The following is a 27,270-nucleotide window of genomic DNA, read 5'->3' as shown; positions in this document are numbered from 1 at the left end:
GACTGTCGGCCATAACATGGTCGACCATTCATACCGGAACCCTTCTTACACTAGTCTGCGGCTCACACCGGCTGCGCAGTCGCACTACTAGTGCCGTAACTTTTCAAGCACTATCCTAAAAACCTTTGGAACGAACCACTAGACTCTGAAAAGGGGGGAGAGGACGAAACCTAGCTTCAGGGTATATGACATACTGTAGCAGGACACAAATTCTTTGCTTAAGTTATATGCCATAAAGTTACCATAATAAACACTGTAAAATGTTATATGCCACATTTTGCATCTTTTTATGCGGGCTTCAGTTTAATATTAATATTTTTTTGCAAGCAGCCCCCCCTCCCTTTGTTGCGGTGTAAGTGCCATTCCCGCACAGCATTCCTGTAACCAAGGGTAACCGGCACCACGAGCAGCTGCAGGCTTCCTGCCCTGGCCGTACTGGACCCAGTCAGTATCAGTGGTGCACTGTATAGAACTTCTGGGGCAACTTCCTAGTGACGAGTCAGGTCCGGTCAGGCAGATCGGTGTTATTACACTTCGTGCATTTCAGGGCTAGAAACTGCACTAACTTGTCTGTTACCGGCATAGGTGAGGCTGAAGGCTAAGCTCAGTGAAAGTAATCACCCTGGTCTCTGCATTTGAGTTTGTCTTTTGGTAATGTTTTCAACGATTGTTTGATCAAGTTATTTATGCACATTCCATTATTCCTTTATACTTTAGTGTCAAAAAGCACAATCAGTTATATTGTGATAACAAGTATTTTACATATTTTATCAAGACTATCTTTTTTTTATTTTTTGAAAACAAATGAAAACATTATAATAATGATCAAGATTTAAACCAACAACTTTAAGTGGAAAAAGCTCACTTCATAATAAAATATATTAGGCTGCGATAGGAAAACATGCCGGGAAATTCAGGAGACTGTGAGCCCAGAAGTTATGTGGTTATTAAACCGCTTCCAATAACCAGCCAGAAGGGGCTAAAAATACAATCCAGAAGTCCCAATCATTATAACTGCTGGGTACCCTGCCGGGAGGAAGTGTTCCGAGCCAACTACTTCCGCAGGCAGAGGCAACTTGCTCAGCAAGGGTACAGTTCACCCAACTACAAACCCTACCAGGAGTTGGGACATCCTCTCTTCTTGGAAGCCAAAAAACTCATCCTTCATTCACTGGGACAAGATGACCAGGTAATCCTCATATTTGTATTCTTTGTTGTTGCAGTGTTCATGTACTTGTGAATTACCCACCTAACATAATATTATTTATAATTCTGTTCTTATTGTCTATTAATACTGTCATTATTCAACTTATTATTGTTAATGATATGTAGCCTAAATGCAGTGCACTTTACAATAATATGCTGCATTTCATAGGAACTTACAGTATGTGTATTTCTCATTGGTTGATTCAATTACTAGCGATTTGTGTGAAGTGTGTCCAAACCGGTTGGGCAAAGGAACGATCTAACCAACATCTCTGCTCATTTTTCCTCACATCCCATACATACTGTATGTGCAGGAAAGTGAGCAAATATTACACAGTAATGTGCACAGCTGGACATCGCAGCGATGAAGAATCCTGTTTTCAGTCAAAACTAGTAGGGTTCATTATTGCTTCACACTATACAAAAATAGGGATACACCGAGGGCTGTTTCTAGCCAATTTGGCTCCCAGTACAAGATTTCGAAAACTGACCCCCACCCCCCATCGATATAAAAAAATGCGGCCCCCCCCCCCATAGGTATAAGAAACACAAATTTGTGGACGCTCCCGGTGAGGGGCGTGGCCTCACTGAAATGGGTGTGGTCTCTAAAATAGGCGTGGTCTCACCTGAAAGACTACCTTACACCCCAGTTTTTGATCCTGCACCACAGGTTCTCAAACTCAGTCCTCAGTACCCCACACAGTGCATGTTTTGCAGGTCTCCTCACAGAATCACAAGTTAAATAATTTGCTCCACCTGTGGACCTTTCAAAATGTGTCAGTGAATAATGAATACACCTGTGGCCTTGCTGGGTTACCTGCAAAACATGCACTGTGTGGGGTCCTGAGGACCGAGTTTGAGAACCACTGCCCTGCACCAACAGACCTCGGCCACCACAGGGGGAAAAATAAATAAATTCCGCCATATTAAACCTCACACAGTAATGCCCCATGCACCATATTATGCCTCCTGCACCATATTATGCCACACAGAGCAATGTCCGTGATACATTATGCCCTACAGTAAAGTTTATAATTACCTTTAAATTACCTGCTCGTTGCCAAGGGTTTCACGCACTGGGTGCCATGCTCGTTGCCAGGGGTTTCATGCTCTGGGACGGGTGTCATGATCGTTGCCAGAGGTAACAGGGGTAATGCTCGTTGTCAGGGCTCAGAGGTGTGTAATGCTAGTTGCCAGGAGTGTGTATTGCTAGATGCCAAGGGTGTGTAGTGCTCATTGTCAGGGCTCGGGTGTGTACAGCCCCCGCCAGCCCGCCATCTGCTCCCTCTCCTCCCTGTCATAATTCTCCACTCGGGGGACGGAGTTTAGTGGAAGATAACAGGGCTAGAGCGCGCCGAGGGGGGCGGGGCTTATCCCTCACACACACTGGAGTCAGCGCCATTTTCTCTCTGTCCCCGCCAAAAGGGGGGGCACAGTCTTTTAGTGTTATTTGGACTGTTATAACACTAGTTGATTCAGAGATGAGTATAAAATCATGCTTGTGTGTATTTTATGTGTGCTCCCTGTCGGTTATACCCACTTTAGTTCACTTGTGTCGACAGGCGCGAGTGTTCTGTCATAAACACCTATGGGGTCTCTGTCGGCATCCCCGACGTATGTGGGTACTTGATCAGGTCGGTAGTGGTATGCTTGTGGAAAGTAAATACTATATGGGAGGCGCAGTAGTATGTGGGTGGCCCTGTCGGCACCAACTGTTTTCACCGGGAGTAAATAGGTATACTTCCCTCGGACCCCTTGGGGTCACAAGAATAAAACTTTGCCTGGTTACTAATTCCTGCTGTCGACGAATACTAGGGTTTTCTGTCGACTATAATGTTTCCTGGTAGATCCACAACTGGGCTTTTCAGTACATGGTCATACACGTTCAGAACACATTAATGTCACGGGGGACCTGAAGGCTCCGGACAATCCGCTTATATGTATGTTATATATATATAATCAGGATATGTGTATTACAATATGTATATTCATATTATGATTTATAATGAATACTGAAGTAATAGTATTCCTTCTCATGTGCTGGTCGCTCTGTTGATAAAGCTCTAGGTCGGCCGTGACTCACACCCTCTCCAGACGTCCGAAGGTTTATTCTTTTCCCTCCACGGATAGAATACTGTGATGGTCAACGCCTGGTCGACACAGGGCCCTATCTCAAAGGATCGTATACAGGAAAGCTAAGTGACATTATATTTCTGTGCTGTGGGCTTATTTGCATTACATGCACATAAGGGAGTGTTTCCTTCGGTAAGACATCAGATAGATTTGCCCTAGAGAGACAGGGGAGGTTCCTCAGGTTGGTTCTTCTCTATAACATTGTGGCAGGCTGCCGTATGTATACAGGAAGTGTGGCCGGGGGAATGCTGAGCCTGACTCCGAGAGTTACTAGACTTTTTCCCTGGGACGGTGTCCCGCTGTTTGGGGGGATGTCTCAGTTCAGTCAATCTCGGGGGATATTCCTGGTAAGTCTAACTTCGGGAGTTAGTTTCCCTCACAACGGTTGGTGACGCCTTCTTTTGTGGGATGCAGTCATTTTAATCGGTTAGATACAGTTCTTTTCTCTTATGTCCTAGAGGATGCTGGGGACTCCGTAAGGACCATGGGGTATAGACGGGCTCCGCAGGAGACATGGGCACTCTAAAGACTTTAGATGGGTGTGCACTGGCTCCTCCCTCTATGCCCTCCTCCAGACCTCAGTTAGATCCTGTGCCCAGAGGAGACTGGATGCACTGCAGGGGAGCTCTACTGAGTTTCTCTGAAAATACTTTTTGTTAGGTTTTTTATTTTCAGGGAGCACTGCTGGCAACAGGTTCCCTGCATCGTGGGACTGAGGGGAGAGAAGCAGACCTACTTAACTGATAGGCACTGCTTCTTAGGCTACTGGACACCATTAGCTCCAGAGGGTCGGAACACAGGTGTCGTCCTCGCTGTTCGTCCCGGAGCCGCGCCGCCATCCTCCTCACAGAGCCGGAAGATAGAAGCCGGGTGAGTATAAGAAGAAAGAAGACTTCACAGGCGGCAGAAGACTTCAGATCTTTACTGAGGTACCGCGGAGCGGTAACGCTGCGCGCCATTGCTCCCACACATACACACACAGAAGGCACTGTACGGGTGCAGGGCGCAGGGGGGGCGCCCTGGGCAGCAATATTAACCTCAAGGGACACTGGCTAATATATTAGATACTGCGGAGGCAGTATATTGAAAACCCCCCGCCAGTATAAAGAATTTGAGCGGGACCGAAGCCCGCCGTTGAGGGGGCGGAGCTTGATCCTCCAGCACTAACCAGCGCCATTTTTCTCCACAGCAAGCTGCAGAGAAGCTGCTCCCCGGACTCTCCCCTGCTGAGCAAGTACAGAGGGCAAAAAAGAGGGGGGCGGGGCACATTTAATTGGCGCAGTGAGTGTATTATTTATTCTATAAAAGAGCGCTGTACAGTCTGGGATTTTATTCCAGTGTCCAGTGGCGCTGGGTGTGTGCTGGCATACTCTCTCTCTGTCTCTCCAAAGGGCCTTATTGGGGGGCTGTCCCCATAATTGTATATCCCAGTGTGTGTGGGAGTGTCAGTACGTGTGTGTCGACATGTCTGAAGCAGAAGGCTCGTCTAAGGAGGAGGTAGAGCAGATGATTGTGGTGTCTCCGTCGGCGACGCCGACACCTGATTGGTTGGATATGTGGAATGTTTTAAATGCAAATGTGTCTTTATTACATAAAAGATTGGACAAAGCAGAGTCCAGAGAAAAAGCAGGGAGTCAATCCATGGCTTTGACTGTGTCACAAGGCCCTTCGGGCTCTCATAAACGTCCCCTGTCCCAAGTGGCAGACACTGATACCGACACGGATTCTGACTCCAGTGTCGACTACGATGATGCGAAGTTACACCCAAGAGTGGCCAAAAGTATTCATTATATGATAATGGCAATAAAAGATGTTTTGCATATCACAGAGGACCCCTCGGTGCCTGACACGAGGGTATGCATGTTTAAGGAGAAGAAACCTGAGGTAACCTTTCCCCCATCTCATGAGCTGAACGCTTTATTTGAAAAAGCTTGGGAAACTCCGGACAAGAAACTGCAGATTCCCAAGAGAATTCTTATGGCGTATCCTTTCCCCGCATAGGACAGGTTACTGTGGGAATCCTCGCCCAGGGTGGACAAGGCTTTGACGCGCTTGTCCAAAAAGGTGGCGCTACCGTCTCCAGACACTTCAGCCCTCAAGGATCCTGCTGATCGCAGACAGGAGACTACCTTAAAATCAATTTATACACATACGGGTGCCTTGCTCAGACCGGCAGTAGCGTCGGCATGGGTATTTAGCGCAATAGCAGCATGGGCAGATAACTTGTCATCTGACATTGACACCCTAGATAAGGATAGCATTTTATTGACCTTGGGTCATATTAAAGATGCAGCGTCATATCTGAGAGACGCTGCGAGAGACGTTGGGCTATTGGGTTCAAGAGCCAATGCCGTGTCAATTTCTGCTAGGCGAGCCCTGTGGACCCGCCAATGGACGGGTGATGCAGATTCAAAGAGACATATGGAAACTTTGCCTTACAAGGGTGAGGTTCTATTTGGGGAGGGCCTCGCGGACCTGGTTTCCACAGCTACCGCGGGTAAGTCTTCTTTTTTGCCTTATGTTCCCCCACAACAAAAGAAAACACCACAATATCAGATTCAGTCCTTTTGGTCGCATAAGTCCAGAAGAGGTCGGGGCTCGTCCTTCCTCGCCAGAGGTAAGGGTAGAGGGAAAAGAATGCCTGCTACGGCTAGTTCCCAGGAACAGAAGTCCTCCCCGGCTTCTACAAAATCCACTGCATGACGCTGGGGCTCCACTGCGGGAGTCCGCACCGGTGGGGCACGCCTTCGACTCTTCAGCCAGGTCTGGGTTCTGTCAGATTTGGATCCTTGGGCGATAGAAATTGTATCCCAAGGCTACAAACTGGAATTCGAAGAAGTGCCTCCTCGCCGATTTTTCCAGTCGGCTTTGCCAGCTTCTCCCACAGAGAGGGAAATAGTTTTAGCTGCAATACAAAAGCTGTGTCGACGGCAGGTGATTATCAAGGTTCCCCTAATACAACAGGGGAAAGGGTACTATTCAACCCTATTTGTGGTCCCGAAACCAGATGGCTTGGTCAGACCCATTCTGAATCTAAAATCCCTAAACCTGTATCTAAAGAGGTTCAAATTCAAGATGGAATCTCTCCGGGCAGTGATCTCCAGCCTGGAAGGGGGGGGGGGGGATTTTATGGTATCACTAGACATAAAGGATGCATACCTTCATGTCCCCATTTATCCTCCTCATCAGGCGTACCTGAGATTAGCTGTACAGGACTGTCATTACCAGTTTCAGACGTTGCCGTTTGGGCTGTCCACGGCCCCGAGGATTTTCACCAAGGTAAGACAATTATCCCATACTTGGACGATCTCCTGATAAAAGCGAGATCGAGAGATCAGTTGCTGAAAAGCGTGTCACTCTCCCTGAGAGTGCTGCAGCAACACGGCTGGATCCTAAATCTGCCAAAGTCGCAGTTGATTCCAACGACTCGGCTATCATTTTTAGGCATGATTCTGGACAGGGAAAAGAAGAGGGTTTTTCTCCCAACGGAAAAAGCCCAGGAACTCCTGAGCATGGTCAGAGACCTGTTAAAGCCAAAAAGAGTGTCAGTTCATCAATGCACTCGAGTACTGGGAAAGATGGTGGCGGCTTACGAGGCTATCCCATTCGGCAGGTTCCATGCGAGGACATTTCAGTGGGACCTTCTGGACAAGTGGTCGGGGTCCCATCTACAAATACATCAGAAAATAAGCCTGTCCCCCAGGGCCAGGGTGTCTCTCCTGTGGTGGCTGCAGAGTGCTCACCTTCTAGAGTAGGGGTGGGCAAAATACGGCCCGCGGGCCGGATGCGGCCCGCAAACCGATTCTGCCCGGCCCACTACATCCCACCAGCAAGCAATGACAAGCGGCCCGACCAGGTGAGCTGCTTGTCATTGCTCTGCACTGCAGTACCTCCAAGCTGCCAGCGGCGCCTCTCTCCCCTGCTGCTGCTGCGTTGTAGCAGCCTCCTCCTCCCGCCTCCAGACTCCCCAGTGACAACGGCTGTGTTCAGCCGAAAAGGGGGCGGGACTATGTGCCGATGAAGGGGTGGGGCTACACGGGACCTCAGGGGGCGGAGCTACATGGGACAAGAGCCAGACTGCTGCAGATCCATCCTTCCTGCCACTGCCAGCCAGATCAGTAAGTTAATGGGAAAAGTGAGTGAGAGTAAGTGTGTGTGTGTGTGTGTGTGTGTGTGTGCGGAAAGTGGCGTCAGACTGTTTTTAGGTTGGGGGGAGAGATCTTTAGCTCTCGCTGTACCAAACCCTCCTGTGTTCTGTCACCATGTCACCCCCCCCGTGTTCTGTCACACCCCCCGTGTTCTGTCACTGTCACCCCCCGTGTTCTGTCACCGTGTCACACCCCCCGTGTGCTGTCACCGTGTCACCCCCACCGTGTTCTGTCACTGTGTCGCACCCCCGTGTTCTGTCACTGTCATCCCCCACCGTCTTCTGTCACTGTGTCGCACCCCTGTGTTCTGTCACTGTCACCCCCACCGTGTTCTGTCACTGTGTCGCACCCCCGTGTTCTGTCACTGTCACCCCCCGTGTTCTGTCACTGTCACACCCCCCGTGTTCTGTCACTGTGTCACACCCCCCGTGTTCTGTCACTGTCACCCCCCGTGTTCTGTCACCGTGTCACCCCGACCGTGTTCTGTCACTGTGTCGCACCCCCGTGTTCTGTCACTGTCACCCCCACCGTGTTCTGTCACTGTGTCGCACCCCCGTGTTCTGTCACTGTCACCCCCCGTGTTCTGTCACTGTGTCACACACCCCCGTGTTCTGTCACTGTCACCCCCCGTGTTCTGTCACCGTGTCACCCACATGGTGTTCTGTCACTGTCAACCCCACCGTGTTCTGTCACCGTGTCGCCCAGAGGCGTCATCGGGTGTGGTGACACCCGGAGCGCACTCTGTACTATTACACCCCCCCTCGCTCAAGCCGTGTGGTGCCCAAAAAGGGGTGTGGCTTAATTTAAAAGGGCGTGGCCTGGTGGGTCTTTTCTCTTTCGCTCCGGGGACATGTCCAGCTTCCCCGAAGATTCTGGCTGCCCCCGGAGACTGGACTGTGTGTGTGCCGACTCTTATCTGTGACCCCTCGTGTTCTGTCACTGTGTCACCTCCACCATGTTCTATCACTGTGTCACACCTTTCCCCAGGGGCCATAAGACACTGGATAATTTGCTTGCTGCGCAATAATTATCCTAAATAAAATGTTAATGTGTAAAAGGGGACTCTACCTGCTGTAATGTGTAAAAGGGGGCTCTACCTTCCGTACTGTGTAAAAGGGAGCTCTACCTGCTGTAATGTGTGTAAGTGGCGCAATTTGAATAATGGAGACTATTGTGCAGCCTAATACGAATCTGTATTATTTTTTGTCCACACTCCTTCCACATGAAGCCACGTCCCTATATTTTTGGCAAGTGGAGGGAGCTGCTATTTTGTGTGTGGCCCTCGGATAATGACAGGAAATGTCAAGTGGCCCCTCAGCTGAAATAATTGCCCACCCCTGTTCTAGAGGGTCGCAGGTTCGGCATTCAAGACTGGGTTCTGGTAACCACGGACGCGAGCCTCCGAGGATGTGGAGCAGTCACACAAGGAAGAAATTTTCAGGGACTGTGGTCAAGCCAGGAGGCTTGTCTACACATCAACGTGCTGGAATTAAGGGCCATATACAACGGCCTACGACAAGCGGAGACTCTTCGTCGCGACCTACCGGTTCTGATTCAATCGGACAACGTCACAGCAGTGGCTCATGTAAACCGCCAAGGCAGGACAAGGAGCAGAGTGGCAATGGCGGAAGCCACCAGGATTCTTCGCTGGGCGGAAAATCACGTAAGCGCGCTGTCAGCAGTCTTCATTCCGGGAGTGGACAACTGGGAAGCAGACTTCCTCAGCAGACACGATCTCCATCCAGGAGAGTGGGGTCTGCATCAAGAAGTTTTTGCAGAGATAACAAGTCGTTGGGGGCTTCCTCAAATAGACATGATGGCGTCACGCCTCAACAAGAAACTTCGGAGGTATTGTTCCAGGTCAAGGGACACTCAGGCAGTAGCGGTAGACGCCCTGGTGACACCGTGGGTGTTTCCGTCGGTCTATGTCTTCCCTCCTCTTCCACTCATCTCAAAAATACTGAGAATCCTAAGACGAAAAAGAGTCCAGACAATACTCATTGTTCCGGATTGACCTCGAAGGGCCTGGTATTCAGATCTTCAGGAGATGCTCACAGAAGATCCGTGGCCTCTTCCTCCCAGGGAGGACCTATTGCAGCAGGGGCCCTGCGTGTTCCAAGACTTACCGCGGTTACGTTTGACTGCATGGCGGTTGAACGCCAAATCCTAGCTAGGAAAGGTATTCCGGGGGAAGTCATCCCTACTCTGATAAAAGCTAGGAAGGAGGTGACGGCGAAACATTATCACCGTATCTGGAGGAAATATGTATCTTGGTGTGAAGCCAAGAATGCTCCTACGGAAGATTTCCACCTGGGCTGTTTTCTCCACTTTCTGCAGACAGGAGTGGATATGGGCCTGAAGTTAGGCTCCATTAAGGTGCAGATTTCGGCCCTGTCAATATTCTTTCAGAAGGAATTGGCTTCTCTCCCAGAAGTCCAGACTTTTGTAAAGGGAGTGCTGCACATCCAGTCTCCTTTTGTGCCCCCAGTGGCGCCATGGGACCTTAACGTGGTGTTCCTTAAGTCACACTGGTTTGAACCTCTTCAAACAGTTGAGTTAAAATTTCTCACTTGGAAAGTGGTCATGTTGTTAGCCTTGGCATCTGCGAGGCGGGTGTCCGAATTGGCGGCTTTGTCTCACAAAAGCCTCTATCTGATTTTCCATGTGGATAGAGCAGAGTTGAGGACTCGTCCTCAATTTCTGCCTAAGGTGGTTTCATCGTTTCATATGAACCAGCCTATTGTGGTGCCTGTGGCTACGGGTGACTTGGAGGATTCCAAGTCTCTTGATGTAGTCAGGGCCTTAAAAGTTTATGTAGCCAGTACTGCTCGGGTTAGGAAAACAGAGGCACTGTTTTTCCTGTATGCAGCTAACAAGGTTAGCACTCCTGCTTCTAAGCAGACTATTGCCCGCTGGATCTGTAACACGATTCAGCAGGCTCATTCTACGGCTGGATTGCCGTTACCAAATTCGGTAAAGGCCCATTCCACTAGGAAGGTGGGCTCTTCTTGGGCGGCTGCCCGAGTTGTCTCGGCATTACAACTTTGCCGAGCAGCTACTTGGTCGGGTTCGAACACTTTTGCTAAATTCTATAAGTTTGATACCTTGGCTGATGAGGACCTCATGTTTGCTCAATCGGTGCTGCAGAGTCATCCGCACTCTCCCGCCCGGTCTGGAGCTTTGGTATAATCCCCATGGTCCTTACGGAGTCCCCAGCATCCTCTAGGACGTAAGAGAAAATAAGATTTTAAACCTACCGGTAAATCTTTTTCTCCTAGTCCGTAGAGGATGCTGGGCGCCCGTCCCAGTTGGTATCCATTCACATGGTCGACTATGTTATGGTCGACCGTCATTAGGTCGACCACTATTGGTCGACATTGACATGGTTGACATGGACACATGGTCGACACATGAAAATGGTCGACACATGAAAAGGTCGACATGTGTTTTTTAACTTTTTTTTCTTTTGGGGAACTTTTCTATACTTTACGATCCACATGGACTACGATTGGAACGGTAAAGTGTGCCGAGCGAAGCGGTAGCGGAGCGAAGGCACCATGCCCGAAGCATGGCGAGCCATGCGAGGGGACGCGGTGCACTAATTGGGGTTCCCAGTCACTTTACGCAAAAAACGACACCAAAAAAAGTTAAAAACTCATGTCGACCTTTTCACGTGTCGACCTTTCACGTGTCGACCATTTTCATGTGTCGACCATGTGTCCATGTCGACCATGTCAATGTCGACCAATAGTGGTCCACCTAATGACTGTCGACCATAACATGGTCGACTATTCATACCGGAACCGTCCCAGTGCGGACTAAATTCTTCAAGGCTTGTATATAGTTATTGCTTACATAAGGGTTATGTTACAGTTTTGAGCAGTCTCTGGCTGATGCTGTTTTGTTTCATACTGTTAACTGGTTCGTATATTCCATGTTGTACGGTGTGGATGGTGTGGGCTGGAATGTATCTTGCCCTTAGATTAACAAAAATCCTTTCCTCGTACTGTCCGTCTCCTCTGGGCACAGTTCTTTAACTGAGGTCTGGATGAGGGGCATAGAGGGAGGAGCCAGTGCACACCCATCTAAAGTCTTTAGAGTGCCCATGTCTCCTGCGGAGCCCGTCTATACCCCATGGTCCTTACGGAGTCCCCAGCATCCTCTACGGACTAGGAGCAAAAGATTCACCGGTAGGTTTAAAATCTTATTTTTTCCTTTTCTGTACAGCCTGTGGAAGGTGAAAAGGTAAGAGTTCTGCAGCCTTATTAGGTGCGCAGAAGAGGATGTCGGTTCTGTTTTTTGCCACATACACCGCATGTCGCAGAGTCTATATGGCGGAACCCCGCTCCGGTGAGGACTCAGTTACTACTTTCACTTAGTCTGGGAATAGACTAGAACCGGTGAGTTATTTATGGATTCCAAAGGGGGACATTCTGGAGTTACAGATGTTTCACCTCTCTGATTTTCTAATGGATGTTGCCGTTGCCCCTCTGGAAGGGGAGGTAGTACGCGACGCCATACAGAGCTGCGCCAGGTTCAGGGCCTTGTCCTCCTGTCCCGGTTATAAAAAAATAAATAAATATATATATATATATATATATATATATATATATATATATAGTTTACCTGCGTTGTTCTACGCATTCGCATTACCTGGAGGGAAAGCCAGGTTTGTCTTTGTCTTTTCACTGGAGTGATGGTAGTATGATGGTTTTCTTTCAATAATAAGAACCATTGTTATTCTGTACTGAGATGTTCGCCTGATTGAGGCGAGGTGCATATCGTTGTTTCTCTCTGACTGTTCTTCAACACAGGGAAGGGCTGTTGTTCCCAACGACGCAGATGTCGGAGGTGGTATCAGGGTTGATACAGAACGGTTGAGGTTCTGTGTTTTCCTGTGGGAAGAAGTCTGAGGATCCTGAGTCGGATCAGATTTACAGTGCCACTTCATTAATGTGTTCTGTTGATGAAGGAGTTAAGTGTGGCCTAGGAGGCCTTTTCGGTGAGCAGGTCGAATGCCAGAGTGATTTTAGGGGACCTGTTGGGAATGTGGTCTGGGTTTCACCGGTACGGGCACTGGAATATATTTCTAATGGCCAGGATATCACTTCAGTGGTGTCTGCTCAGTTCTCACCTCCTAGAGGGACGAAGGTTCGGGATCCAGGATTAGATCCTGGTGTCCATATATGCAGATCTCCGAGGCTGGGTTGCAGTCCTTACATGGGAAGTATTTCCAGAGGAAAAGGTCAGGCTGTGAAGCTTGTCTACAATAAGCTTTCTTGAATTAAGAGCTTTTTTCAACGAACATATTCTTCGTGATCTGCCCGTGTTAATTCTGTCGGACGACTTGACAGCAGTGGCGTAAGTAAGCCGCTAGGGCGGAACAAGGAGCAAAGCGGCAATGGCAGAAGCTGAAATAGTTTTCCGCTGGGTGGAAAGACTGGTAAACGTTATATTAGCAGTCTTCGTTCCGGACGTAAACGACGGAGAAATAGATTTCCTCTGCAGACGCGCTCTCCATCCGGGAGAAATTCTGTCGTCATCCAGAAGTTTCACAGAAGTGACAAGTCTTTGAGGAGTGCCTCTATTGGGCATGGTGGCATCTCGCCTCAACGAGAGACCTCAGGAATATGGTTCCAGGTCAAGGGACACTCAAGCTATAGCAGTGGACGCCCTCGTGACACCTTGGGTGTTTTCAGTCGGTTTGTATGTCCCCTCCTCTTTCACTCTGCTGAAGGTGATAAACGTAGGTTCCGGCGATCCTCATTATTCCGGTCTAGCCAAGGAGGGTTGATATCCAGTTCTTCAAGATTTATTCATGGAAGATCCCTGGCCTCTTCCTCTTCGGGAGGAACTGTTACAGCAAGATCCGGGCGTGTATCAGGACTTACCGCGGCTGCGTTTGACGGCGTGGCGGTTGAACGCCATACCCTAGTCCGAATGGGTATTTCCAGTGAGGTCATTTCCACACTTCTTCAGGCTAGAAAAGAAGTAATGGTGAAGCCTTACCACCGTATTTGGCGTAAATATGTGTCTTGGTGTGAATCTAAGAAGGTTCCTACGGAAGACTTTCAGCTGAGTCGTTCTTCTCCATTCTTTGCAAGCAGGTGTGGATGCAGCCCTAAAGTTAGGCTCCGTTTCAGAGCAGTTTTGGCCTTATGAATTTTCTTTATAAAAAAAAAAAAAGAATTGGCCACCTTTCCGGAAGTTCTGACTTTCGTGAAAGGAGTACTGCACATCCACCCTCCATTTGTGCCCCCATTGGCACAGTCGGATCTTGACGTGGTATTGCGTTTCTTGTGCCTCACTGATTGGAACCTTTATTAAAGGTTGTGTTAAAATTTATCTCTTGGAGAGTGGTCATGCTTTTGCCTGTTGGGCGACCGCAAGGCGGTTGTAGGAAGAAGCGGCTTTGTCTCACAAGAGCCCCTGTTTGCTCTTCCAAGTGGATAGAATTGAGAAATCGGATAGTAGTTCTGCCGAAAAGGGTTTTCGGTGTTTATCAAGAACCTGCCTATTTTGATGCCTGTGGTAACTTCAGCATTGGCTGATTCAAAGTCTCTCGATGTAGTCAGGGCTTTGAAGATTTCTGTCGCCAATTGGGCTCAGATTGGGGAAACAGAGGCTCTGTTTGTCCGGTATGCTCCCAGCGTGTTTGGGACGCCTGCGTCTCTGCAGTCTGTTACACGCTGGATCTGTGATGCGATTCGGCGTGCTAGTTCTACGGTTGGATTGCTGTTGCTGAAGTCGGGGGAGACCCATTCTACTAGGAAGATGGGTTCTTCTTGGGCGGATGCCCGAGGTGTCTCGGCGGGTTAACTTTGCCGAGCGGCTGCTTGGTCGGGTTTCAAACACCTTTACTAAGCTCTACAAGTTTGATACCCTGGCTAATGGGGTCCTCACGTTTACTCAATCGGTGCTGCAGAGTCGTCCGCACTCTCCCGCCCGTTCTGGAGCTTTGGTATAGACCCCATGGTCTATTTGGAGTCCCCAGCATCCTCTAGGACGTAAGAGAAAATAGGATTTTAGTACCAACCAGTAAATCCTTTTCTCCTAGTCCGTAGAGGATGCTGGGCGCCCGTCCCAGTGCGTACTGTGTCTGCAGTAATTGATATTGCTGGCACTTTGTGGTATTTCTTATCTGTCAGGCTATTGCTGACGTTCATAACTTGGCATGTAGTTTCTTAGTATTGGTTGGGTTGACACACAGGTTGTGTTACATATTCTCTCAGCATATGGCTGTATGTTTTTTCATACCGTGGGCTGGTATTCTGTTGAAGGCCATGTCTTGCGGTATGTTTGTGGTGTGAGCTGGTATAACACTCACTGTGTTTAAATTATAAATTCTTTCCTCGAAATGTCCATCTCTCCTGGGCACAGTTTTCTAACTGAGGTCTGGAGGAGGGGCATAGAGGGAGGAGCCAGTTCACACCCAGTTTAAGTCTTTATAGTGTGCCCAAGCTCCTGCGGATCCGTCTATACCCCATGGTCCTTTTGGAGTCCCCAGCATCCTCTACGGACTAGGAGAAAAGGATTTACCGGTAGGTACAAATCCTATTTTTGATAAACCTGGGTAATTGACCATTGTTTCAATCCATGTCACAGCTGTGTCACAGCGGCTTGAAATCCTGTTCACACCTGATCCTGGGTTAGTGGTGGGTCTTCCCTCTGCCGGTGCTTGGAGATAACTATCTCCAAGCACCGGTGATCCGGCTGTCCATAGGCTTTTAGTGTGACCCAGGTCGGATGACACAGGTCACCTGTTTACACCATAGCTACCAGGGTCAGATTCCCAGACTATTTTTCAGAAACCCTTTTACTATACTGAGCCGTGACCCGGGTAGACTCAGCAATAACCCAAGTTATGTAGGCAGCGGAAAGGGGTGCTAGTTGTACACAATGCAGATGATCACAGAGTTTAGCTTTCTATTGCCACTGTGCATACATGGAAAACCTTAAAACTTAAAACTACACACAAAGGCTCAGTTTCGATTGAGACATACAGTATCATAGATGTCTTGAAAAATTGGTTGGCATTCCTGGGCAGGGACAAGGAGGTGGCTAAACAAGCCCCTCCCCATTTATGAGATTTAGTATTGTTTGTAGGTTCTCCAGGTGGATACTGCAAATGTAGTTTCGATAATCATCAGCACTGAGAGTATATAGTCAGTGGGAATGTATAGTAGAAATGCCCTGGGTGGTTTAGGAAGTCTATTCCAATAAAAGACTTGTCATTACCTGGGGGGTACAGTTACGCTGGTAAACTCTCCTTAGTAAAGAAATATGTGTCTTGAAGTTCCTGTAATCAGTTTTTCTACATTTGTAGCTCTGGTGGCTAGCCTGTCTACCTTGCTAAAGATTGAACTAATCTTCATAGTTATACTCAGCTATTGTTGCCAGGGGACTTGGACAGACCAGCCTGATCTGTCCAAGTCACAGTAGCTGTATATAAGTTTCACCTGCATTATTAGTTCAGACTTTAACAAGGTACACGCCTCTATGAGCCTCATCGAAGAGATACTCCAGACAGGCACCGTGCAGTCTGTTCAGCCAATCCTTAAGCCCCATACACACAGGGAAGATGTGTGCTGAGCGATCTAGCAGAGCTCCTGCAAATGTCCAGTGGTAGCAGCTTCTCCTACCGAGTTTACTGTGTGTGTGGATATGAGTGATCAGTCAGTGCACTGGACCAGAGAGTAGCTAGCAGGAAGAACAGACAGGAGCCCTACCATGAGGTGAGAGAATGTGTGCTTAGAAAATGTAGTACTGGTTCTATTATGTTTGTGTATTTATATATTATGGTATGTTTAACTGTTTTCTGACCACTTATTTAGATTTCAATATGTTTGATACAGCCTATACTATATAGACCATCTATAGTGTTAAATATTAATACTGTATTCCATACAGTATACCGTGTATAAAAAGACCAATGTTTACATTAATGTCCAGGGTCATTGCTAGGCTCTTCTGCCACTCCCCCAGACTTCTGCCGAGTAGGAGATTGCATTTGGGAACCCCCCTCTGGAAATCCTACGTTTGCCACTGGCCACCATCATCAGATGCCATCAGTGATCGAATGCTTTAGGCTACATCAAAAAGGATGTTTGTTCCTTTATTAAAAAATACTAGAGGCATGTATTAACTCATCTGCCAGCCCTCATTTTTCACATCTGTACCTGGTGAGTTGTGCCGTTCTATAGGACCCTTAATTTCAGAGCCACACAATGTAGTAGCAGTGGCTAGACTCAGGGTGTGGTTTGTGCCTAACAAGCTGTGACAGCCCTGAATCCACCTTTCTCATCTGTTGATATGCAAACATTCACTTCAGTTTAGTGGAACCCTAGGAACTGCACACTGTGTAGTGTTCACTCTAGGATTTTTTTAGGGCAGGGTGCTGATCACGGGGAGGGCACATTTTTCATTCGGGAGGGCACATTTTTCATTCGGGAGGGCACATTTTTAAGTTAGTAGGGCAAAATTAGGTACATACTATAATGCTTGGTCCTCCCATTACTACATGTGAAAGCATGGACATTGCGCGGCGAAGGCGTGCATCAAAAATTTAGGGCGTTGTTTCGTGGGGAAGGGGCGTGGCCACATAAAAGTGGCAATTCACATTACACCACACAGTAGTGCAGCTAATACACACTGCACCAAGTATAACCTCCTATACACACTGCGACAGGTAGAGCACATTATACATATTGCGCCAGATAGAGCACGTTCTACACATTGCACCAGGTAGAGAGCACTGAGACACACTGCACCAGGTAGAGAGCACTGAGGCACACTGCACCAGGTAGAGAGCACTGAGACACATTGCACCAGGTAGAAAGCACTGAGACACATTGCACCAGGTAGAGAGCACAGAGAAACATTGCACCAGGTAGAGAGCACTGAGACACATTGCATCAGGTAGAGAGCACAGAGAAACATTGCACCAGGTAGAGAGCACTGAGACACACTGCACCAGGTAGGTCACATTTTTTATCTCCGCTTTTTGTGTGCTAACTTTACTTACTGGGGGCTGATGCTGCGGGAGTTGATTGCGCTGATTCCCCCTCACACACCGCGGAGCTGATTGAAAATGGCCGCCACACTGATCCTCCTCGGCGTCCTCTTTTATAGGGTCATGTACACAGAGGAGGGAGGGCTGGGTTTGCCTCGGCGGGAGAAGCAAACCCAGCCCTCCTCATCTTACCAGATTCCGAGCAGCCTGTACAGTCTTGCCTTCAGCGCAACAAGCCTAAGGCAGCTGCTCTCGGCAGGGGGGAGTGACAGCACGGCAGGGGGACTGACAGCTCTGCGGAGAGGCATAACAGCTCGGTGGGACAGAGCGGCGGGGAGGAGTGACATTTTGGCAGGGGGGAGTGGCAGCGCGGCAGGGGGAGTGACAGCTATGCGGAGTGGCATGAGAGATCGGTGGGACAGAGCGGCGGGGAGGAGTGACATCTCGGCAGGGGGGAGTGGCAGCGCGGCAGGCAGTGTGGTGAGACAGAGCGGCGGGGAGGAGTGACATCACGGCAGGACGGCAGGGGGCAGTGACAGCCTGGCGCGGCAGTGAGTAGGCGGACCTTTAGTAATCAGCAGGGCGGCAGGGCGGGCACAAACGGGCAGGGCGCATTCTGCCACTCAGAAAAGGGGCAGGGCGCAGCGCCCCGTCAAAGAAGGCTAGAGTGAACACTACACTGTGGACCTCATTCACAATTTGAAATAAATGCACATTGCTCTTTTTTCTATTGCCATGATGACTTGCACGCACGCCTACCTATGCAAAGGAGGCATGGATTGGGCTTGCAGGCAGGCTTGGACTGGCCCACAGGGGTACAGGGGAATCCACCGGTGGCCCCCACTGCCTGGTGCCCCACCTCCTGCTCTAAGGATCAGGTTCCAGGCTGTGTACTTGATGGTGTATTTTCTACAGTGCGTTGCTGTTATTAATCTGTTATTAATCTGGTACATTATCGTGCATGCAGCCGCTCAATTTACTGTATATATTTATGAAGGGGCCCAAACGTTGCACTCTCTAATGGTTAGTCAAACCAATGAGGTGGAAGGTCACACCCCTAACATGGGCCCCTAACACTGCATTCCCCCGGTGAGCCCTACATGCCTCAGTCTGGCACTGCTATAGTAAAGTAAGTCAACTGCACAAGCTGGCGCCCTTTGGATGGGAAGTCTTGCAGCTCCTTAACCCCTGGTGCAAGTTATGATGATGGCCGCTGCCAACATCTGATCCGCCAAATGCATCTAAGACACACCCAATTATGCAAATATATTATAACTGCTGTGGCTGCGATCTAATAGCCAGTTTACAGTTACCCGTACATTCATTTTTTAAAATATACAACATTAGCATCCATAATCGCCCGCCTTGCGAATTCGCACAATTGCAATCAGGTCTGAATTAGGCCCTATATTAGAAGTTGGGATTTTTTTATTCTCTGAAATTCAGAATAATAAAAACTTAGATAAATAACTTAGGTCATTTTGTAAATCATTGGAGTGAATTGTTTTCACAAATGTAAAAACAGGCTCTGGCATTGGTAGGAACTTGGCCTCACATGCATTGTCAATCCAGTGGATTAGAAAATGTAGATGTGTTCACCATACATTAGCAACCTATTAGATTTTAGATATCATGGGGTAAATTTACTAAGATGGGAGTTCTATTCAAGATGGGATGTTGCCCATAGCAACCAATCAGATTCTACTACTTATTTATCTAGCACCTTCTAGAAGATAAAACCTGGAATCTGATTGGTTGCTATTGGCAACATCCCATCTTAAATAGAATTCCCATCTTAGTAAATTTACCCCCATGTGTCTAGTTTAGTGTAGAAAATTAAAAATATGTTTTTTTACCCGCTATTGGCAGGTTGGAATCATTTTTCATGTTATAGTTCTGTGCATCTGCCCCTTTGGAAAATGAAAAAACATTTTGTAATATTTGCTTCACATCAGTGAGGTGAGGCAGAGTCTTTCCTGTCATGCTATAGTATATACCACAGTTCTGACTATATGAAGTATATGAAAAATACAAAGAATATAATGTAAATATCTTCCTTGTATTAGTCTAATAATTTTTATAGTCAAAACTTTAATAAAAAGTCCTATGCCAGGCCTGGGCAATGGCGTTCACTTTGTATTGTGACTCTGTTCGAGCAAAATCGGGACATATGCATGGTGTGACTCCGATACATTCACAGATGAAAAACATTGCTCCACTCTGTCCAGCACTGCTCCTGCATCAGCTCGAACGACCAATACAGAAGTGTCCTCATACATGTTGTCTCAATACGCCACGTAGTATTATTATTATTATTATCCTTTATTTATATGGCGCCACAAGGGATCCGCAGCGCCCAAGTACAGAGTTACATATGCACATAATCAAAACAGGAAAACAGTGACTTAAAGTTGAGACAATATAGGATAAGAACAGGATAACGAAGCATAACTACACCAGTAGACGATATAGAGATAAGTTTCAAGGTGGCCAAAAAACTGCAGGATTTGGACAGTTGAGGATTATTAAAGTAAGAAAAGGATAAGACCATGAGGGAAGAGGGCCCTACTCATAGTAAGATAGTAACATAGTATCTAAGGTTGAAAAAAGACAATTGTCCATCGAGTACAACCTATTTGTGGTCTCCTATGCAGGATAAAAATTTGACTGATGTTGATGACTGCCGTTACGTTTTACCCCTCTTTTTTTATAATAACCATAGTGCGTGACTATGCACCATAACCCTGAATATCTTTATCCATTAGGAATTTATCTAACCCATTCTTAAAGGTGTTGACTGAGTCGGCCATTACAACGCCCTCAGGCAGGGAATTCCAAACACGTATCGTCCTTACCGTAAAAAAGCCTTTACGCCGTATTGTGCGGAATCTCCTCTCCTGTAACCTGAGCGAGTGTCCACGAGTTCTCTGTGTTGATCTAACCAAAAATAGGTCCTGCGCAAGATCTGTATATTGTCCCCTTATATATTTGTAGATGTTGATCATGTCCCCTCTTAGTCTCCTCTTTTCCAGTGTAAACATGCCTAGTCTTGCAAGCCTTTCCTTGTATTCCAGCGTCTCCATACCCTTAATTAGTTTGGTCGCCCGCCTCTGAACCTTTTCTAGCTCCAGGATATCCTTTTTTTTTTTAATGCAATATTTTTATTGAAGAGAAGTCGAATGAGCTGATACAAATCAAACAGGAGATGATGACTCCAAATAAATTCAATTCAAAATAACATACATGATATCCCGTGGGATATGACCAAACATAGCAAGAACAGGGGAGAACATCAACAATACAATGTATATGTCGACAACAGTTTTTTTGTGTTTGAACGAAAGGTAAAGAGAGAAAAGGAAAGAAAAGAACAGAGATGAAGAGAGGAAGAAAGAGAGGGGAGGGGGGGGGGGGGTGGGAGAGTGGGGGACCACTAAGGGAGCATTCAAGGTATAGTCGTGTCGTGGGGGGTAGCCCACACTAACTTCAAACCTTAAGACCATGAACAGTACATCACCACTTTTGCCTATTGGGACCCGTTTGACACAGTATATCATACCCTGGCAGTAGAGGATATAGCATAAGTGAACCAAGGTTCCCAAGTACTCCTATATTTCTCTGACCTGTCATGTAAGGAAGCTGTGATTTTCTCCATCATGGAGATATGCCATATTTTAGACAGCAACATGCTCCTAGGGGGGGTAGTGGTCTTTTTCCAACTTTTAGCTATCACACATCTGGCGGCATGGAGAATTTGGAGTACCAGGTTGCCCGCATGGCTGCTAAAATTAGGCAAAGGTAGGCCCAATAGAGCCAACCAGGGACCCAATGTTACCTGAGAACAGAAAATAGATCCAATAAGAGTTTCCACTTGGGCCCAGAACGGGCGGATTTTGGGGCATGACCACCAAATGTGTTTGAAATCTCCAATTTGACCACACTCACGCCAGCACAATGGGGAGGACCCGGGGAAAATCTTATGCAGTGTCGCTGGGACCCGATACCATCTAGTATAGACCTTATAGGAGTTTTCTTCAATTTTCCTTCACTAGGGAGGAAATTGAGGACTGGGCTACATTTTGTCTAATGATCTCCCATGAATCTTCCTCAGGGGGGGGGGGGGCCAGGTCCTGCTCCCATTTACTTTCATGGGGAAGTATGTTCGCTGCCTTCAGAGAGCGTAATAAACCATAAAGTATAGAAATAATACCCTGTCGCATAGGGGAATAAATACAGAGACGTTCCAAAGGGGTGAGTTGGCAAATAACCTGGGGTTTAGGAAGGGAACTTAAGAAGGAGCGGAGTTGTAGATACTCGTAAAGTACAGGTTGGGCAATGCCATATTTATCACACAGGGAGTTTAGGGAACGCCAGGAGGAACCTTCTATAAAATCAAACACCAGTCCCGGACGTGGGTTCAGGTGAAGCCATGAATGGGACCGTAAGGTGGAGCCAGGGGGGAAATCCTGATTATCCCAAATAGAAGTGATGGGAGATGGAAAAGTAGAGAGACCATAATGCCGAACGCAGAAAAACCACAGGGAGCAGGTGAATTTTGTGGAGGGGGCGCACGTTTGTATCGTCTAATGTGGCTTGACCGGTGTGAGTAGGGAAACCAAGGTGGAGACCCCGGCCGACAAGCGCTCGATTCGTATCCAGGGTAAATGGGGCTCTGGAGAAAACCAAGCGAGAGCCTGGCTCAGGTGGGTTGCATGATCATATTTACGGATATCCGGTAAACCTCTGCCTCCAGCTAGTGGGTCACGCACCAGAGTGGAAGTCCTAATTCTAGGAGGTTTACCAGACCATACAAATTTTAGGAAGAGTTTCTGCATTCGACACAAAGCCTCAGCGGGGATGCGTACAGGAATTGTTTGAATCAGATACAAAAGCCTGGGTAGGATGTTCATCTTTACTGAGACTATACGTCCGAACCAGGCTATAATCTGTTTGTCCCAGGCTCGTAGGTCAGACTCAATACACTTAAAAAGGGTTGGGAAATTTTTGGAGTATAGAGAACCATAGGAATTTGTGATGAACACACCTAAGTACTTAATTTTCTTAGAGCGCCATGAGAAATTAAAGTTTGCAGCTAGGAGAGACCCGGTATCCTCACTAAGATGCAAGGGGAGGGCTTCTGATTTGGAATAATTAATGCGATATCCTGAATAATAAGAGTATGATGATAGAGTTTTGAATAGGTTAGGGATAGATGTATGGGGAGAGGAAAGAGTTAACAAGACATCATCTGCAAATAATGACAATTTGAACTCTTCGTCACCAGCAGAGATACCCTTAATATCAGGGTTGGCCCTAACCATACACGCCAGAGGTTCGATAGTCATAGCAAAAATTAATGGTGACAGGGGACACCCCTGACGCGTATCGTTGTTGATGTGGAAAAGGCTAGAGTCCTTGCCGTTAACCCGAACTCTAGCGGAGGGGTTGGAATAGAGTGCCTGAATGCCCTGAAGTAGGCTTCCTCCCAGGCCGAACCTACGCAGGGTGGCGAACATGAAGGGCCACAGTATTTTATCAAAAGCTTTCTCTGCATCGAGCGAGAGAAGGATAGAGGGCAATCTAGCTTTGTTAATAAGGTGGACTAAATTAATAGTTCTGCGGGTGTTGTCTCTAGCTTGTCGGCCTGGGATGAAGCCCACCTGGTCAGCGTGTATCAAATGCGGGAGAACGGAGTTTAACCTCAAGGCTAGGATTTTGGCAAAGAGTTTAATATCATTATTTAGTAAAGAGATGGGGCGGTAACTAGCACAGGAGTTGGGGTCTTTCCCGGGTTTATGAATTAAAACAATTCGTGCCTCCAATGTACGGGGCGACAAAGGGTTACCTGTAAGGAATCCATTAAAGAGCCTACAGAGGTGGGGCAAGAGAATCCCCTTAAATTTCTTAAAATACATAATTGACATCCCATCAGGTCCAGGGGCCTTACCTGGTTTCTGAGTTTTAAGTGCATTATCTATTTCCTCAATAGTTATCTCTGAACCCAACTGAGACACCGTCGAACCACTCAGTGATGGTAGGTTACATTTATCCAAAAGGGATTCAATCCCCTCATTGAATCTCAGTGAGGATGAGGGAGCCGCTTCCGCATTATATAATGATTTATAAAATTCCTCAAATTCACCCAGAATGTGGTCAGGGTCATGAGTCAATACCCCCTGTTTAGTACGAATAGATAAGATATTTTTGGAAGAAATTTGAGCCCTCAACTTCCTGGCAAGGAGTTTATCTGCCTTATCCCCTTTTTCATAATAAATCTGGTTAAGGCGTCTAAGGCATTGTTCTGTCTTGTGAGATAACAGCATATTAAGTTCACCCCTAACTTTTAGTAGCCGATCTAAGTCAGCCGGGTTCAGAGAAGACTTATGAACTTCCTCCAGACGGTGGAGTTGGTCAGTTAACTCCACAATCTTTTGGGAGCGCTGTTTAGTGAGCCTGGCCGCGATCTGCATGAAGTGGCCCCTGAGGACCGCTTTATGCGCCTCCCACAGGGTCATGTCAGACATACCAGGCGTCTGATTCAAGTTAAAATAATCAGTTAGCACCTGAGTAATTTGCGGCAGAACATCAGAATGTTGGAGGAGGGCATCATTAAGGGACCAGGAGGGGGGGGAAGGAGTGCGGGACAAACCAGAAAGAGTCAAAGATACCGGGGCATGGTCAGACCACGTAATTGGATGAATACAGCTTTTCTGGATCCTAGAGGTCAAATCTCTCCCAATCATAATCATATCATTTCTTGTATATAGATTGTGAACTGGGGAGAAAAACGTATAATCTTTAACTAAAGGGTCGAGAACCCTCAAGGAATCAAATAGTAGGTGGTTTTTAAGTAGTGACAGCAAGGCTCTGGAATTGCGAGTACTTCTGTGGGACTGGGACAATGGGAGGGAGTGGGAGCGGTCGAGACTGTGATGGAGTATAGTGTTGAAATCCCCTGCCATTAAGATATCGCCTTTCCTACATTGGGCGATTTTGGAGTCTAATGAGGCGAAAAACGAGACCTGATTAACATAAGGGGCATAGACGTTGACCAGGGTGATGGGAACATTATTAAGCTTGCCCACTATGATAAGGAATCTACCCCGTTTGTCCCTAATGATTTTTTCTGGTTCTAAGTGTAGGTGGGCGGGAATCAATATGGCAACCCCTCGTTTCTTCTGGGCGTGATCACATGCGTGTATGACGACTGGGTGGCGTCTAGAACGCAATTCAGGATGGGAAGTACCTCTAAAGTGCGTCTCCTGGAGGAATACCAGATCTCCCCCAACCTGTTTCAGAAAAAGAAATAATTTGGTCCTCTTTTGGAGACTATTGAGACCCTTCACATTGTAGGATATTACGTTAACAGACATAGCATTATAAATAGGAGCAGAGCAAGAACTTCCCTAAGGACCCATGGTTGGTCTCCCGGGAGAACGAGGGAAAGAGGGGGAACAGAAAGCAGGAAAAGAGGAAAAAGAGAAAAAAAGAAACATCGAGAACAATGCAAAGTAAACAAGTATAATAGACCGAGCCAAAGACCCATTGTACGCATCGTACGGGTCCGCATGTTTGAGCTCCCGTATGGGGTATTAAGGGAGAGACGATCTCCCTTATGCTCAAAACCGACTATAATGGCTCAGTGGGGAAGGCGCGGCGCCGAACACCAAGGGGCCCACTGACAAACCAAGAGGGCGACCATGGGGGTCGTAGCAACAAATGACCGTAATGAACCACATCAGAATCCAGAAAACAGAAAGAACATATGCTCAGTTATATAAGCTCAGTGTAACAAGAAACTTAAAACCTCTAAACTAGTAAGCACAACAGTATGAAATGACATGCAATAACCCGTCAAGGCAGCTGTGGAGGAAAGTTCACGAAGGGTCACGCCTAGCAGAGGTTTTCGCCGGGACTGTCGACCAAAGGCGTCGAGGTGCTCGCTGTGGGAGAGGTGAGTTTGGGGTGCGTTGGAGACCCGGTGCAACCTGCGGGGGAGAAGGCTTGTCAGGCTCCGGAGGAGGCAGGTTAAGTTTCAAAAGAAGCCGATGGGCATCCTCCTTGGATCGTGCTAGTAGCCTCTTCCCATCAAGCTGCACAATCAAGGCAAAGGGGTAACCCCATCTATAGCGGATTTGATTCTCTCTGAGGATTTGGGTGTACTCCCTCAGGTCGAAGCGCCTTTTAAGAGTAGTAGGGGATAAGTCCTGAAACACCAGCAGCCTATGCGTTTCAAAAAGACACATGTCCTTGTTCCGAGCAGCAGTCAGTATTCTGTCCTTAGTTTTGAAGTAGTGACATCGTAAGACCACGTCTCTCGGAGGGGACGATGGTGAAGGCTTTTGGCGCAGGGAGCGATGAGCCCTATCTAGGAGGAAATGCTCATGCGGAGTGTCCGGCAGGGGATGTTGAAAAAAGCGGAGGAGGAAATCTTCCAGTTGAGCTGGTTCCACCGACTCCGGAATGTATTTAATACGTAGATTATTACGTCATGCGCGATTATCTGCATCCTCCTGTTGGTCTTGGAGGAGGTAGATGTCTTCCTGCATAACGTGGACCGAATGTTCCATCTCCTGCTGGAAATTAATGACTTCATCAATTTTCTGTTCGACATCATTAGTGCGAGCCCCAAGATCAGATATCTCAGCCTTAAGCCCGGAGATGGCTTTATGGATCTCCGAGTGGAAAGCCTGTTTCAACGATTTCATCTCAGTAAGGATAGAGGAAATGCAATCTTTCATGGAAGGATCTGGAACAGGCGAGTCTTCCTCAGATTCAGAGACGGGCAGGAGGGGGTGCGGCTGGTGATTTAGGTGCACTGGGCTTCATCTTAGAAATAAAGGAAGACATCTCCGCAGAAGGTGTAGCTTTCTTGGACATAGGCATGGCGTGCGACAGTCCCGGAAATAGAAAAGGTCAAAGGTCAAAACTGAGCAATAGCGTAAATAGTCAGTGATCCATCATATTACGTGTAATGAGAGTAAGCATAAGCACGAAGCCCCCAGGGCCGCGTCCATAGGCAATCAGCAGCGCATTCCCCTGCTCAAAAGTATCATAGAAGACTGAGGCATAATGCAGGTGTAGTCGTAGGTAATGGCCAGGAGATGGCGCCCCAGGATTGTAGATTGTAATACAGGAAAGCCCAGAGCAGTAATAAAATGTCAGGGAGCCCCAGCAACCTATGATATGATTCAATACTGAAGAGAGGGGGGGTCTGAGCAGTTAGAGCCCCTGCAGGGATGGATGGGGGCACACTAGCAGGCACAACTTGTTGGAGCAGTCACAGAGGCAGGAGGGAGAGAAGCTGCCAGCACTTGGGAGAGGCAAGATGGCCGTCGCCAGGGCCTGCAAAGGGTACCTTATCTTCCAGAGGTCGTGGAAGGAGATCCCAGTCGTCCAGAGGGGGCCCGAGGGCCAGGAGCCACCCAGCAGGGCACAATGGAGGAGGTCCGAGGGCCACGTAGCGCCCGAGAGGTCGCAGCTGCGCCGGGCACGGCGCCCACGGGCGGGCCGCCGCCAAACTCCAGCCCCCGGCGCCGGACCGGAGAGGAGGCCGCAGCGGTCAGAGTGCACGGAGAGCCGCCCGGGCCGCGCCGGATCGTCTTGTGGGGCTGACGCACAGTGTGATGGTGCCCCCGAGATGACAGGCGCCGGCAAGGCTGCGGGGAATTAGTTTAAGAGGTCCCCTGTGCAGGAGCTCCGGAGCCGCCCACAGCTCAGGGGTTTATAATTGTTTCTATCCTGTGTAATAGGTGCTTTTAGTGAGCGGGC

The 27,270-nt window shown here is 47.9% G+C and overlaps 1 protein-coding gene across 3 annotated transcripts in view; it reads left to right on the top strand.

Annotated features, from left to right (window-relative positions):
* Positions 1 to 375: 375 nt before the first annotated feature.
* Positions 376 to 27,270, top strand: part of CCDC60 (coiled-coil domain containing 60) — a 638,346-nt gene continuing 611,451 nt past the window's right edge. For all 3 annotated transcript variants that reach the window (XM_063964309.1, XM_063964308.1, XM_063964307.1), the window contains exon 1: positions 376 to 1,189. In XM_063964309.1, coding sequence (XP_063820379.1) covers positions 902 to 1,189 — 288 coding nt within the window. In that variant the 5' untranslated portion in view covers positions 376 to 901. The remainder of the gene's footprint in view (positions 1,190 to 27,270) is intronic.

The sequence above is a fragment of the Pseudophryne corroboree genome, chromosome 1 (assembly GCF_028390025.1).
Source record: "Pseudophryne corroboree isolate aPseCor3 chromosome 1, aPseCor3.hap2, whole genome shotgun sequence".
NCBI classification, from domain to species: domain Eukaryota; kingdom Metazoa; phylum Chordata; class Amphibia; order Anura; family Myobatrachidae; genus Pseudophryne; species Pseudophryne corroboree.
Note: the sequence above shows the minus strand (reverse complement) of the source record. Positions and strands in the feature narration are given on the sequence as shown.